At 49.4% G+C, this 16,860-nt stretch overlaps 1 protein-coding gene across 6 annotated transcripts in view; it reads right to left on the bottom strand.

The window, feature by feature from the left end:
* CACNA1B (calcium voltage-gated channel subunit alpha1 B) overlaps positions 1-16,860 on the bottom strand; it is a 377,678-nt gene that overhangs the window by 161,000 nt on the left and 199,818 nt on the right. For all 6 annotated transcript variants that reach the window (XM_063935876.1, XM_063935872.1, XM_063935871.1 and 3 more), the window contains 6 exons: positions 15,258-15,389; positions 14,731-14,803; positions 12,381-12,498; positions 11,771-11,838; positions 11,098-11,204; positions 5,131-5,193 (listed from right to left, as the gene is read on the bottom strand). In XM_063935876.1, coding sequence (XP_063791946.1) covers positions 5,131-5,193; positions 11,098-11,204; positions 11,771-11,838; positions 12,381-12,498; positions 14,731-14,803; positions 15,258-15,389 — 561 coding nt within the window. The remainder of the gene's footprint in view (positions 1-5,130; positions 5,194-11,097; positions 11,205-11,770; positions 11,839-12,380; positions 12,499-14,730; positions 14,804-15,257; positions 15,390-16,860) is intronic.

Below are 16,860 nucleotides of genomic sequence, written 5' to 3'. Positions count from 1 at the left end.
TTTGCATAAATTCGCATATGGGCGACCGCATCTGTGGAACGTAGGGGGTAAGGGGACTTCAGAAAAGGGCCATTGGCTGCAAGTTTAGATGTTTTTGAGGACAGCCAAATGCAAGCAGCGGAGGGAGCTGATCTGTGTGATGAATCTTTCTTCCCCATGTTCTCGACAAATGGACAAGTTCAAACCTGGCGCAGACTCTAGGAACCGTACAGGCTGAGCGCTGGTTTCCAACAGCGAAGTGTTCTGATGGTCCTATAATATTGTGGCATGGTGTGGGTGCAGTCAATCCCTTAGAAGGCCAGGTCAATGCCAATTGCTAATGCTACCTAATGGTGCTAAGTGGTCATCCTCACCCGATGTCCCAGTCTTCCTTTCCTGACGGGAGAGAGGGGTCTTCTAGGACGACAACCCCCCCTTCCCGCAGAGCAGGTGTGATTGCCCAGCGGCTGACGAGCATATATCCAGTACATATATAAATGCTATTCCAGGACGGCACCATAGCTGATGTTATAGCATGTGGTCTCATTCCGCATACAGACAGATGGGTCACGTCAGCCAATCACATCACGCGTGAGTAGCCGTTGGCAGGGCACAAAGACACTATCACATTAGGGTGCCAATCTGTAAAATATCCCATACGTATTACACTTCTCTACATATAGCAGCTGTCTTATTTGAGGACAGCGAAATTCAGATTTATTTAAGTGAATTTAGGCCTCAGGACCTTGCAATAAGCAGTGGTGTGTAGATGATAGAAATATTATTTACAGTTTGTGACATTATTTCAGAAGGACTGATATCCCCCCTGTGGTATACATCCAAACCTGTATCGTTACTTCTATGCCGGGAGATCCTGAGACACCATGCCATAATTTCACCAAGTAATGGCACACCCTGAGGCACTGCCAGTGGTGAGCTTTCCACCTTTAGATGATTCATTTATTGGCTCGGGAACTTAACTGCTACTGTCACTTAGCTCAAGACTTCTTCTGTGTTTTTCAACAATATACTTGTATCATCAGGCATTTTTTTTATTTTTATTTACAGCTTCTCTACCCTGGTATATGACAGGTATGTTGTGTTCTCTGCACTGGGTATTAACTGTAAAGAGGCAGCAGATCTGTGTTATATCCCCAGACAGCGAAAATACACAGCTCTCCTTAGTGACATAAATACAACACTGAAGAGCACAGACAGGAACCATTAAGACACATACAAGCCAATACATAAAAGTCATCTCAAGTAGAAAAGTCCTTTAAATTAAGATAGCTGTACTTTATAAAATGACTATCCAGCCATAATTGCAACTTTCTGTCGCTCTCCCCTATTTACCTTCACAGAGACAGGCAATTTGGCACGCCTCGGGCTATAAGCATCTACCAACTCCGCATGCCAGGCGCTCGTCCTGCCAGCTACCATTCTCTCCGCCTCACAGAACCCAGCTCCGAGGTGTTTCGCCATTCCTGCCAACGACCTTGGAAAATACGGATCCGAATACACACAAAACAATCTGTCCTGCACATATTACAATGACAGGTTTAGGACACTGCAGCCTCAACCAGTTTATAACGCTGCAACGAACCTCAGGCTCTCACCGCAGACAGAGACTCAGGTAACACATGGCGTGCATTTATATTCATCGCTGTACAATCACCGTTCCTAGGGCGCTGGCAGGACGGCGGCTCAGGCATCCGCACAGCCATCGATGAAGTGAAAGCCATTTCCATAAAACTTATCTAGGCATTTACTGCCCCGGTCAACTACCTGGCTGTGACAGCGCCCACAGACAGGACGGGCTGAGCCAACAATTGCGCCAGGGGGAAACAGCTGGAGTCCGGCCAGGACTGGATGGTGGTCAGAACGTAAAATAGTACAAATGACATCATATTTAAGCTAAGATAAAAAGCTCATGACACAAACGCTATGCAAACTAACAGAAAACAAATTGATGCAAAGTGATCTGCAGACGCACTGTGCATCATAGATTTATACAAAGGTGGTCATTCCGAGTTGATCGCTCGCTAGCAGTTTTTAGCAGCCGTGCAAACGCTATGCCGCCTCCCACTGGGAGTGTATTTCAGCTTAGCAGAAGTGCGAACGAAAGGATCGCAGAGCGGCGGCATAATTTTTTAGTGCAGTTTTAGAGTAACTCAAAACCTACTCAGCACTTGCGATGACTTCAGACTGTTCAGTTCCTGTTTAGACGTCACAAACACGCCCTGCGTTCGCCCAGCCACGCCTGCGTTTTCCCTGGCACGCCTGCATTTTTTCAAACACTCCCTGAAAACGGTCAGTTGACACCCAGAAACGCCCACTTCATGTCAATCACTCTGCGGCCAGCAGTGCGACTGAAAAACTTAGCTAGACCCTGTGTGAAACTACATCGTCCGTGGTAATAGTATGTCGCGCGTGCGCATTGCGCCACATACGGATACGCAGAAGTGCCTTTTTTTGCCTCATCGCTGCACAGCGAACGAATGCAGCTAGCGATCAACTCAGAATGACCACCAATGAGCGCAAACCTCGGCCACAATAGTACTACAAACAGCAGAAATGGAATCGGCTAGGCAGATGGGAATAACACCACTTTTCCTGCACTCAGTTAAAGTCTTCTGCCAGGGAACAGCACACGTATTGGTCGGGGTAACTGCTAGTCACGTGCCCCATTCGCCCTACGTCGGGGTCACTGCCGGCTCAGTAATGGGGCATCGCCCCTGCCCCACTGACATTACCGCACATGTATTTATGGCACGATTTCCGCCCTGAAGGTGGTAAAAGAGAATTCATATTGCGAACACAAAGCAGGACTGACAGTGAGACAAACCTGGGGCACACTGAGAGAGTGGAACGCTGACAGACAGCGGGCAACGTGACTGACAAGCAGGTCAGGGGCAGCGCGGAGAGATGAAGGAGACAGACAGACACCGAGCGGCGGTGACAGACACAGAGAGACCTCTGGGGCTACGGATCGTGACCCCCAAGACGGAAACATAAGCAGCTGACGCCCGGCAAGAAATGTGTTTATACACAAAGACCTTTGTATCAGCGCAGATGAATTTCTCAATGTAAAGAAGTCATCGCCGCAGATGGCGCATCTGACAAAACTCAGACTGACACCGCTTACTATTCTGGGGCGATGACGGGACAGCGTTTACTACAGAATACAAAAACAGCACCATAAATAACTTTCATTTTCACTTACAACAATGGCATATGTTCCGGTAACAGACATTTCCCTTCTCTATGTCATAGGACGCAGCACACGGTACACAGCCACTGTAACGCAGCTGGGTGCTGGACTTTACATGTTACACTAGGCCGGTATGTGACAAGTGACCAGCAAATGTAGGGTCTTCCGGAAAACGGAATCTCATTTATCCTTATTCATTATACCTAAATTATTTTGAACAAAATCTTCTTCTGCTTTTTCAATGTCTCTCTATTCAGTGACTCCAAGCCTTGTTTTATTACTGCAGAGTATGCGGGTGTTATATATATAAATGCCAATGAACAGTAATGTGTGTTGATCCAAATCCAAACATGTGCCCACTTACACTCTTACTAAATATGCCTTTTATTAATGTAACGTCATTCTGTGCTTTTTAGCCCTGCGTTTGTATCACAAAGTAGAGTTTTTAATTTAGTGATAGCAAAAAAAAAAAACCTGATCACATAATAGATCTCTGGAGAAAACTCTGCCCAAGACGGAGGGTGCAGTGGATCTGTGCCATACCCACTGGCAACTATACTCTGTCGGGTGATATAAAGGAAAGGATGGAAAGCACTGACATAAACATTTGCAGAGGACACGCCCAAGCCACTAAACTCAAATACATAAAGGTGGACAAACCTTTGAAGTCCTATGGCACTGGCTGAATGATTTAAAGCTCTCCAGGAAGGAGAAAAGAAAGAAAGAAAGAAAGAAAGAAAGAAAGAAAGAAAGAAAGAAAGAAAGAAAGAAAAAGAAAGAAAGAAAGAAAGAAAGAGAGAAATAGAAAGAAAGAAAGAGAGAAATAGAAAGAAAGAAAGAAAGAAAGAGAGAAATAGAAAGAAAGAAAGAAAGAAAGAAAGAAAGAAAGAAAGAAAGAAAAAAGAGAAAGAAAGAAACAAAGAAAGAGAGAGAGAGAGAGAAAAAAGACAAAGAAAGAGAGAGAAAGAAAGAAAGAAAGAGAGAGAAAGAAAGAAAGAGAGAGAAAAAGAAAGAAAGAAAGAAAAAGAGAGAGAAAGAAACAGAGGAAGAAAGAAAGAAAGAAAGAAAGAAAGTGAGAGAAAAAGAGAGAAAGAAAGAGAGAGAGAAAAAGAGAGAGAAAGAAAGAAAAAGAAAGAGAAAAAGAAAAGAAGAGAGAAAGAGAGAGAGAAAGAAAGAGAGAGAGAGAGAGAGAAAGGAAGAGAGAGAGAGAGAGAGAGAGAAAGAGAGTGAGAGAAAAAGAGAGAAAGAAAGAAAAAGAAAGAACGAGAAAAAGAAAGGAAGAGCGAAAGAGAGAGAGAAAGAAAGAGAGAGAGAGAGAAAGAAAGGAAGAGAGAGAAAGAAAGGAAGAGAGAGAAAGAGAGAGAGAGTAAGAGAGAAAGAAAGAAAGAAAGAAAGAAAGAAAGAAAGAAAGAAAGAAAGAAAGAAAGAAAGAAAGAATAAAGGAAAGAAAGAAACTCTTGCAAAGACCCATAAGAAGTCACAGAAGTATTTGCACAGGTCACATACAAGATACATAAAAGTAACAGAAAATAACAGACATATCAGCGATCTATGAAAATCAATTGAAATATACAGATAAGAATAACGCATAATTATCACTAATTGTATTGTAAGTGAGATGTGCAGGAGAAGGTGATGGGGGTCTTGGTGATATGGTCTGTGACGGGAAGAAGGCGGTGAGCTTAGGATGAGCGTGGCGGTCATGTGGGTGACAGAGAGAGTAATGAGGTGGAGAGGTTACCGCAAGGAGATGAAAAACAAAGAAGCCCCTCCACGTGCTCGGCCCGGCCACCAGCACCTGGCGCCCACAAGGAGGATGGATGTTTGATATATGTGGGAGGGAGGGATTAGAAGTGTATTCATATAGAATATTCAGTTGTAAATATATATCGGTTAATCAGAAGTTCACACAGTGAATATCGTAACAGAGGGCAACTCACGGTGAATTAAGGTTGGAGACAGACGGGCTGCGACATATTGCACCTTGAGTTTGCTTTACAAAACTGCACATGCAAGAAAGAAAAGTGAGAAACAAAATATATCAAAACCATAACGGACATGTGGGCGGCGGGAAGGTACCAACGTTTTACTCCTCCGGGCAGGGGGGTAGATTGGGTTGGGTATTTGAGAGAGGAGGGGGTAAAACATTGATTCTCTCCCCCATCATGATAAGAAAAAGAAAAAAAATAGAGAAGTGGAATAGAACGGAAGGTGAGTGGCTGGACAGGATGTGGATCAAGGTGTAGGGGAGAGGGGAAGGGTCACGTTGCTGGAAGGGGAGAGGCGAAGGGGAGAGGGGAAGGGTCACGTTGCTGGAAGGGGAGAGGGGAAGGGTCACGTTGCTGGAAGGGGAGAGGGGAAGGGTCACGTTGCTGGAAGGGGAGAGGGGAAGGGTCCCGTTGCTGGAAGGGGAGAGGGGAAGGGTCCCGTTGCTGGAAGGGGAGAGGGGAAGGGTCACGTTGCTGGAAGGGGAGAGGGGAAGGGTCACGTTGCTGGAAGGGGAGAGGGGAAGGGTCACGTTGCTGGAACGGGAGAGGGGAAGGGTCCCGTTGCTGGACGGGGAGAGGGGAAGGGTCACGTTGCTGGAAGGGGAGAGGGGAAGGGTCACGTTGCTGGAAGGGTAATCAAGTGAAATAAAAAGGAAGAATAGGACATGAAGAATATGGCCCAGTGTAGGAGAGATGGTCAGGGAGTAACAGGACCACATGGGAAGAGGAGGATGGGGGTATATAGGGGGGAGGTATACTCTTCCCTGTCTCCTGCCCACACCACGGCTGTATGTACTAACCCCACACCTGTATCCTGCCCACACCACGGCTGTATGTACTAACCCCACACCTATCTCCTGCCACACCATCGCTGTATGTACTAACCCCACACCTATCTCCTGCCCACACCACAGCTGTATGTACTAACTCCACACCTATCTCCTGCCCACACCACGCCTGTATGTACTAACCCCACACCTATCTCCTGCCCACACCACGGCTGTATGTACTAACCCCACACCTGTCTCCTGTCCACACCACGGCTGTATGTACTAACACCACACCTATCTCCTGCTCACACCATGGCTGTATGTACTAACCCCACATCTGTCTCCTGCTCACACCACGGCTATATGTACTAACCCCACACCTGTCTCCTGTCCACACCACGGCTGTATGTACTAACCCCACACCTATCTCCTGCTCACACCACGGCTGTATGTACTAACCCCACACCTGTCTCCTGCCCACACCACGGCTGTATGTACTAACCCCACACCTGTCTCCTGCTCACACCACGGCTATATGTACTAACCCCACACCTGTCTCCTGTCCACACCACGGCTGTATGTACTAACCCCACACCTATCTCCTGCCCACACCACGGCTGTATGTACTAACCCCACACCTGTCTCCTGTCCACACCACGGCTGTATGTACTAACACCACACCTATCTCCTGCTCACACCATGGCTGTATGTACTAACCCCACACCTGTCTCCTGCTCACACCACGGCTATATGTACTAACCCCACACCTGTCTCCTGTCCACACCACGGCTGTATGTACTAACCCCACACCTATCTCCTGCTCACACCACGGCTGTATGTACTAACCCCACACCTGTCTCCTGCCCACACCACGGCTGTATGTACTAACCCCACACCTATCTCCTGCTCACACCACGGCTGTATGTACTAACCCCACACCTATCTCCTGCTCACACCATGGCTGTATGTACTAACTCCACACCTGTCTCCTGCTCACACCACGGCTGTATGTACTAACCCCACACCTGTCTCCTGCCCACACCACGGCTGTATGTACTAACCCCACACCTGTCTCCTGCTCACACCACAGCTGTATGTACTAACCACACACCTGTCTCCTGCCCACACCACGGCTGTATGTACTAACACCACACCTATCTCCTGCCCACACCATGGCTGTATGTACTAACCCCACACCTGTCTCCTGCCCACACCACGTCTGTATGTACTAACCCCACACCTGTCTCCTGCTCACACCACGGCTGTATGTACTAACCACACACCTGTCTCCTGCCCACACCACGGCTGTATGTACTAACCCCACACTTATCTCCTGCCCACACCACGGCTGTATGTACTAACCCCACATCTGTCTCCTGTCCACACCACGGCTGTATGTACTGACCCCACACCTGTCTCCTGCCCACACCACGGCTGTATGTACTAACCCCACACCTGTCTCCTGCTCACACCACGGCTATATGTACTAACCCCACACCTGTCTCCTGCCCACACCACGGCTGTATGTACTAACCCCACACCTGTCTCCTGCTCACACCACGGCTATATGTACTAACCCCACACCTGTCTCCTGCCCACACCACGGCTGTATGTACTAACCTCACACCTGTCTCCTGCTCACACCACGGCTGTATGTACTAACCCCACACCCGTCTCCTGCTCACACCACGGCTGTATGTACTAACTCCACACCCATCTCCTGCCCATACCACGACTGTATGTACTAACCTCACACCTGTCTCCTGTCCACACCACGGCTGTATCTACTGACCCCACACTTGTCTCCTGCCCACACCACGGCTGTATGTACTAACCCCACACCTCTCTCCTGCCAACACCACGGCTGTATGTACTAACCCCACACCTGTCTCCTGCCCACACCACGGCTGTATGTACTTACCCCACACCTGTCTCCTGCCCACACCACGGCTATATGTACTAACCCCACACCTGTCTCCTGCCCACACCACGGCTGTATGTACTAACCCCACACCTGTCTCCTGCCCACACCACGGCTGTATGTACTAACCCCACACCTATCTCCTGTCCACACCAAGGCTGTATGTACTAACCCCACACCTATCTCCTGCCCACACCACGCCTGTATGTATTAACCCCACACCTGCCTCCTGCCCACACCACGCCTGTATGATGCGTTACATCGCCACCTCAGACTGATAATCTACGCTGTGTGTCTGTAAATGCAGAAGAACAAATCCCTCTTTGTCCGTTTGGAAGGTTGGGAAGTAGAGTATAGTACAATAGGAAAGAGAAACATACATAGAGAAGTATGAAGATGTAAAACAGAAGGCAACCCATAGAAAGTGTGTCAGCTCTTCAGGCAAGAAGCCTGCCCATAGTAATTCTGCAGCAATTTATTGTCAGACTTAAAACCTATCTAGTTTTTTTCCCTAATGGTTTTTAAAGTAATTCCCAGTGAAGTAGCTAAAGGAGAATGGAGATATGATAGCTGTGGCTGCATACAGAGGTAAGCCAGTGCGGGCGGCCCTCACACACAGAGCAGGCTTTGCCAGCCTCACTAGGCCCCTAATGGTTACCTCACACTTGTTACGCCCTTAGACAATGCATAATGAGTGTCTTTATTACACTCATCTCGTTTCTCTGGCCAGAATTTTAGTCAGGGAATCGTCCACTACACGGAAACAAAGGACGGGGGAAATTAAAAACGATAAAAACAAAAGTTGCGTTTTCAGCCAAACGATCTATAATTCCTCACAGAAGAGAATATTAATTCAGACTCTCTGTGGGGTTAATTATTTAATGGTTGATGACAGGAAACTAAAGAGAGAGATTACTAATTAATGAATAGGAAGTTCTCTGGGTACCGGAAGTTTCTCAGCACCACGTCTAACTGTTAATGACTGCGGTGATACCGCAATGCAGCGCAGGGTGGATAACGCAATACAGCATCACCGGCAGTCACGGGCTACAATCTGAGCAGCCATCCCCGTGTATCCATCACACGAGAAACCCACGTCCATCTGTTCGGCAGTAGCTGCCCATCTGACTGACACATCTGCTTTTTAATCTGTTTATGTGCTGGAGGGGGATGTAGCAGACTGGCGTGCGCTCTGGCACTGAACGCCGAGCCAGGCTGCCGGGTATCGCCATACACAAGCAGTGTCTAGTGTGCGCTGGGAACTGCGCGAATCTGGTTGCTGAATCGTTTGTTAAGAAACAAACAAAAACTCGTTACGTAATCACCCCCTTACTGAGGGAAGCGGCAGATAGGAAACGCTTAATTAGCGAGGGCGGTGGAGATCTGTAACCAAAGCTAAGTCAGAGGGAATGTGAGTGAAACGCTCCGGCTGTGGGTTGACGATTGCTAGACATAGTATATTAGGAAATACACATTTTGTGTATAAACATTTTTTGTGGCGGGGCAGAGGTTCATTAGGCAGATTTAGGGGCCCAGTTATCAGTAACTCTGCCTGTGTCAGGCTGAGCGTAGACCTCTCCAGGGGCAGGATGTACTAATGTACTTACATATGCGATCAGCATTGCGGAGGACAGCTCTTCCGATAAGAGCTGTCCTCCGCGAGGCGTAGCGGCAGCCTGACTTACGGGATTCGGCCCCGGGAGTCAATCTGCGCATGCGTGGGGTGACGGAGGCAGGCGAGAGGCATGCTGGGAGGGATCTCATCGGATCCCTCACACAGTGCTGCGAAGAGAAGCCCGTTGGCTTCTATGGGGTATCGCCAGCAAAAGCTGGCGAACCCCTCCGCGGCGCTGAACTGGCGGCCGGGGGATAGTACATTAGGAAAATGCGGTAAACAGGGGGTTTACCACATTTCCGTTTAGTACATCCCGCCCCAGTTACCTTAATGCAGATACCTGATCTGCACTGTTTACAGAATGCATGAATCTGTCACCTCTGGGGGACAGCACCTGGTGAGGCGGGGGGGGGGGGGGGGGGACGAGCCCTGAGCAGGATCTTGCTTCTGGCTCTAAGCGCCCGGCCCTTCACCCGGCCGGCGGGCAACCTGCTCTGGGGACAGCGGCAGGTGGGGAGTTTGACTTTCGCGGTACACCTGTCAAACCACAACGCAGGTGTCCCTAGGCGAGATCAGGGAGGACCAAAAGCTCCCATGAGCAGAAGGGCAAACAGATATTCCGGGCAATCTAGCGGCTAAACACAGTACGGGCAGCGTGTAATGACTGAAGCGCCGGATTGGCTGGCTGCAGTTCCTGTCTAATCGGATGGCTCAGTGGGTACTGTCTCCTGTCCAGTCAGGTAGCTCACTGCTATGTAAACCGCTACGGAATATGCTGGCGCTATATAAGTGATGGTTAGAAATTCCGCCCGTCAAGTACACAGTGATCCCGCACTAGGAAATGTGCACTAAAAAAAAAAAAGGTTATTTTTATGTGCCCGTTGCACCTTTCCATGATCATGAAATGTACTGAGGGTCATAGTTACCCCTGACCTATGGTCTCCTGAACCCAAGAAGGTGTGAGCACTGTGCGATGTAGCTACTGCCCACCCGGAGATGATCCTGTCCGTGTGAGGCGCGGTGTCGTCATGTATCAGTAATTCCACCTACACAAAACTAGCAATTATACGCTATCTTCTCCTAAAACGCTTGGGGTTCACCTCATCACTTTTTAAATTAGGCATCTATTAGTTTATTTTCTTTTTAGCAGAAATTCAGGACCTGAAATATTTATAATATTTTTCTTACACCAGCCAAATATGTGATGTAATTGTGCCGCCCAGAGCACCGTGTCTGACCACACTGAATTTCTCGACGCCCGTCTACATGAAGCGTACGTCTTCCTAATGAGAGATGCCAGATAATAATCTAATTTAGGCCAGCCCCAAGTCTGTCTGCTGCCTATGTCCTATTGGCCCATTGGATGGCCACTGCCTTTTCTAATGACTGCCACCCTATGTCTGTATATATATATATATATATATATATATAGACACATAGCCGCAGGGATAGCTACTAGGCCCCAGTACTAGGGGGTGTGACCAAGCATGTGGGGCCCACTGAGGGGGCGTGGCCACATCATATTGAGGGTAGGGTCATATATTGAGGGGGGGCCACTGACCGGAGGCTGCAATTTGGGCTTAGAATGAATTATGCAGGGTGTCGTCTCTTACGCTGTGATTGAAAGATTCGCAGCCGACATGGGACTGACTTCCGCCACCTCCTTGGCTTTCTGCAGCGCCAACTTCTGATTGGTCGCCTCCTCCATCTCCTCCTCATCCTGCAGCAGACATTAGTATAATGATACGACAAGACAGCCACATTAATTGGGAAACTGCACAAACTTATACATCGACAATTGTCTTTCTGCAACCTCAGACAAAAGATACAGTTTGTCGTTAGGGAGACGTTAGAGATACGCAAACGCTTTTCCCCCATTTGTATTTATCAGTCGGAATCAATACAGCGCACCTCCCCCCTGCCTGGGGTCCGGATCTTACCCCCCACACAAATCCACTGTCTCATTAACGCACTGACTGACGGTTTCTCCTAGAGACTGAGGGGCAGATGTACTAAGCCGAGCAGAGGGATAAAGCGGAGAGAGATAAAGTACCAACCAATCAGCTCCTGTCATTTTTCAAACACAGCTGTAATATGGCCGTTGGGCGCTGATTGGCCGGTACTTTATCTCTCCCCAAGGCTTAGTACAAAGACCCCTTATGTACATAGTTATAGAGGAATGACAAATGAATGCTACAATGAGACATTTATTACATTACAATGCCTACATGCGGATAAGCTAAGGTCATTATTATTCCGTTTCCTCAACGCTAGCCAATCACATACCTTGGTCAGTTCTTGCGCATTCGCCAGATTGTCCACAGCAATGGCTAAGAATACATTCAGCAGCGTATCTTAATCAGTTGGCGCTAAGGACGGAACGTCATCTGTATACGTGCGTCATCACTCGTCATCTCCTGGCGCTAATATCTGACAGTGACGTCCCGTCCCCCCAAGAGTTCTATTGTAGGAATGTAATCCACATTATACCCAGGTCCAAATCTGTGGCACTCCAGCTGCTGTGGCACTACACATTCCAGCAAGCCCTGCCATAGTTTTGGCATACCCTAATAGCAGAGGTGTAGCAGGGCATACTGGGATGTGTAGTTCAAAAACAGCTGGACTGCCATGTAACGCAATAGGCCGGGGTGATGGGGGTTGTCACCCTTATTTGGGCATTGGGGCTAACCAGTGAAAGAAATCATGTTGTGCTTTCATACATTTGTCCTCCAATAGGTAAAAATACAGGTTTAAACATTTGTGACCTCATACTGAAACGTCACATATGACATCATACAATCACCTGATCTCCAGTCATGCCCACCACATACACTGTAATAATTACTGACTGGCGCGTCTACGTTTTAGGGTGATTGTCATATTCGCAGAAGGATACAGTTTCCGAACAACGTCAGGATAATGAAATAAATGCAGGAGTACATCCCTTTGCTGACGCCCCCTTGTGACTCAATGCCGAAGTACATGACGTTGTTCCAGTCCTCTCCTGTCAGGATCTAGGGCGGTAATCAGAGAGAGGACACAGGGTGGCGTTATAGCGGCAGAGTAACACCACACAAGTAACAGAACACAATATATACAATGAGATTTGTTTACGATGAGTCCAGTTCTTGCCATGCTAAAGACGTTCCCGTTTTTCTGGATGCATATATGAGCTGCGCTATTCCCATACAGTACACAACCGGATTCCGGAGTCCAGAATTCACAGCTGCCTACTCCCGAAATCTATTGAGATATCAGGAGTGTAGCCAGCCATCCCTCCATCGTACCAGGAGTGTAGCCATCCCTCCATCGTACCCGGAGTGTAGCCATCCCTCCTGCATACCGGGAGTGTAGCCATCCCTCCTGCGTACCGGGAGTGAAGCCATCCCTCCATCGTAACGGGAGTGTAGCCATCCCTCCTGCGTACCGGGAGTATAGCCATCCCTCCATCGTAACAGGAGTGTAGCCATCCCTCCTGCGTACCGGCAGTGTATAGCCATCCCTCCTGCGTACCGGCAGCGTATAGCCATCTCTCCTGTGTACCGGGAGTGTAGCCATCTCCCCTGCGTACCGGGAGTGTATAGCCATCCCTCCTGCGTACTGGGAGTGTAGCCATCCCTCCTGTGTACCGGGAGTGTAGTCATCCCTCCTGCGTACCGGGAGTGTAGCCATCCCTCCTGCGTACCGGGAGTGTAGCCATCCCTCCTGTGTACCGGGAGTGTAGCCATCCCTCCTGCGTACCGGGAGTGTAGCCATCCCTCTATCGTACCGGGAGTGTAGCCATCCCTCTATCGTAAGGGGAGTGTAGCCACCCTACCGGCTTACCGGGAGTGTAGCCATCCCTCCTGCGCCATCCCTCCTGCGTACCGGGAGTGTAGCCATCCCTCCTGCATACCGGGAGTGTAGCCATCCCTCCTGCATACCGGGAGTGTAGCCATCCCTCCTGCGTACCGGGAGTGTAGCCATCCCTACTGCATACCGGGAGTGTAGCCATCCCTCCTGCGTACCGGGAGTGTAGCCATCCCTCTATCGTACCGGGAGTGTAGCCATCCCTCTATCGTACCGGGAGTGTAGCCATCCCTCTATCGTACCGGGAGTGTAGCCATCCCTCTATTGTACCGGGAGTGTAGCCAATCTACCGGCTTACCGGGAGTGTAGCCATCCCTCCTGCATACCGGGAGTGTAGCCATCCCTCCTGCATACCGGGAGTGTAGCCATCCCTCCTGCATACCGGGAGTGTAGCCATCCCTCCTGCGTACCGGGAGTGTAGCCATCCCTCTATCGTACCGGGAGTGTAGCCATCCCTCTATCGTACCGGGTGTGTAGCCATCTCTTTATCGTACCGGGAGTGTAGCCACCCCTCCTGTGTACCGGGAGTGTAGCCATCCCTCCTGTGTACCGGCAGTGTAGCCATCCCTCCTGCGTACCGGGAGTGTAGCCATCCCTCCTGCATACAGGGAGTGTAGCCATCCCTCCTGCGTACCGGGAGTGTAGCCATCCCTCCTGCATACCGGGAGTGTAGCCATCCTTCCTGTGTACCGGGAGTGTAGCCATCCCTCCTGTGTACTGGAAGTGTAGCCATCCCTCCTGTGTACTGGGAGTGTAGCCATCCCTCCTGCGTACCGGCAGTGTATAGCCATCCCTCCTGCGTACCGGGAGTGTAGCTATCCCTCCTGTGTACCGGGAGTGTAGCCATCCCTCCTGCGTACCGGGAGTGTAGCCATCCCGCCTGCATACCGGGAGTGTAGCCATCCCTCCTGCATACCGGGAGTGTAGCCATCCCTCCTGAGTACCGGGAGTGTAGCCATCCCTTCTGCATACCGGGAGTGTAGCCATCCCTCCTGCGTACCGGGAGTGTAGCCATCCCTCCTGAGTACCGGGAGTGTAGCCATCCCTCCTGCGTACCGGGAGTGTATCCATCCTACCAGCTTATGTGGGCTGAGCCAGCCAATGATGTTGCAATTTGTTCTGAGTTGCATCACCGCGATGCCGCCTCCTACTGTAAAACACTATTGGAATTTTGCACTGGTGGGCGGAGCCATGATGATGCAATTTATTGCGCCACGCACCTCGTTGTTACCACTGGGACTGCCCCTATACAGGATATCACAGTCGGAGTCTCAGTCGGACACTGTGGCTCTATGATTACCTCTGGGGTAACGAGTAATGGGAAGGGGTAGCCTGGCCAGGAATTGTGATTGCCGGGCATGCATCTATTGATGAACGTAACACCGGTCGGCACTCACCTGGAACACTGTTAAGATGGCTGTAGGGAAAGTGTCGAAATTTGTATTTCGTGTCTCTTCTTCAAAGTAAAACCTGAAACAGATGGAAATGAGATCAGTTATAGAACACAGACCTGGGAGGACATACAAACCCCACACAGATAAAGCCCTAGCTGGAAATAAACCTATAATCAATGCTAACCATTGTGTCACCGCGTTACACACAAATGCGGCTTAGTAGTGACACATTTTACATCTCCAAATTAGGACGCAATTCGGTTCCAGCTCAGCGTGGCAATAATGAGGAACCGTTTCAGCGTCAGAAATGCTGGCCGCCTCCAATCCCAGCCTAGCCTGGTGACGCCACGAGGAAATGCGCAAGGGGAGGGGTGTGGCTTACAATGTCATGCCAATTACTGCAAATAATACATATTCTCTGGCTGGTGGGGTATCCTGGGACATGTAGTTCCACCATAGCTGGAGAGCCACAGGTTGCTTAAGCCTATGCCCACCAGGGTGAGACTGAGAACGCAGAGATAGACACTCACTGTCCCCCAAAGAGCTGCATCCCCAGGAGAGCAAACACCACGATGAAGAGGAAGAGGAGGAAGAGGAGGCTGACGATAGACTTCATGGAGTTCAACAGCGAGACCACCAGATTCCGCAGCGAGTTCCAGTACCTGGTGACACAACACACACACTTACAGGAGTTCCAGTACCTGGTGACACAACACACACACTTACAGGAGTTCCAGGACCTGGTGACACAACACACACACTTACAGGAGTTCCAGTACCTGGTGACACAACACACACACTTACAGGAGTACCAGTACCTGGTGACACAACACACACACTTACAGGAGTACCAGTACCTGGTGACACAACACACACACTTACAGGAGTACCAGTACCTGGTGACACAACACACACACTTACAGGAGTTCCAGTACCTGAAGACACAACACACACACTTACAGGAGTACCAGTACCTGGTGACACAACACACACACTTACAGGAGTTCCAGTACCTGGAAACACAACACACACACTTACAGGAGTACCAGTACCTGGTGACACAACACACACACACTTACAGGAGTACCAGTACCTGGTGACACAACACACACACTTACAGGAGTTCCAGTACCTGGAGACACAACACACACACTTACAGGAGTACCAGTACCTGGTGACACAACACACACACACTTACAGGAGTTCCAGTACCTGGAGACACAACACACACACTTACAGGAGTTCCAGTACCTGGTGACACAACACACACACTTACAGGAGTACCAGTACCTGGTGACACAACACACACACTTACAGGAGTTCCAGTACCTGGAGACACAACACACACACTTACAGGAGTACCAGTACCTGGTGACACAACACACACTTACAGGAGTTCCAGTACCTGGTGACACAACACACACACTTACAGGAGTTCCAGTACCTGGTGACACAACACACACACTTACAGGAGTACCAGTACCTGGTGACACAACACACACACTTACAGGAGTTCCAGTACCTGGTGACACAACACACACACTTACAGGAGTTCCAGTACCTGGTGACACAACACACACACACTTACAGGAGTTTCAGTACCTGGTGACACAACACACACACTTACAGCAGTTCCAGTACCTGGTGACACAACACACACACTTACAGGAGTTCCAGTACCTGGTGACACAACACACACACTTACAGCAGTTCCAGTACCTGGTGACACAACACACACACTTACAGGAGTTCCAGTACCTGGTGACACAACACACACACTTACAGGAGTTCCAGTACCTGGTGACACAACACACACACTTACAGGAGTTCCAGTACCTGGTGACACAACACACACACTTACAGCAGTTCCAGTACCTGGTGACACAACACACACACTTACAGCAGTTCCAGTACCTGGTGACACAACACACACACTTACAGGAGTTCCAGTACCTGGTGACACAACACACACACTTACAGGAGTTCCAGTACCTGGTGACACAACACACACACTTACAGGAGTTCCAGTACCTGGTGACACAACACACACACTTACAGCAGTTCCAGTACCTGGTGACACAACACACACACTTACAGGAGTTCCAGTACCTGGTGACACAACACACACACTTA

Source organism: Pseudophryne corroboree, chromosome 8 (assembly GCF_028390025.1).
Source record: "Pseudophryne corroboree isolate aPseCor3 chromosome 8, aPseCor3.hap2, whole genome shotgun sequence".
Lineage (NCBI taxonomy): Eukaryota > Metazoa > Chordata > Amphibia > Anura > Myobatrachidae > Pseudophryne > Pseudophryne corroboree.
The sequence above is the reverse complement of the archived record's forward strand: the minus strand, read 5'-3'. Positions and strand labels throughout refer to the sequence as shown.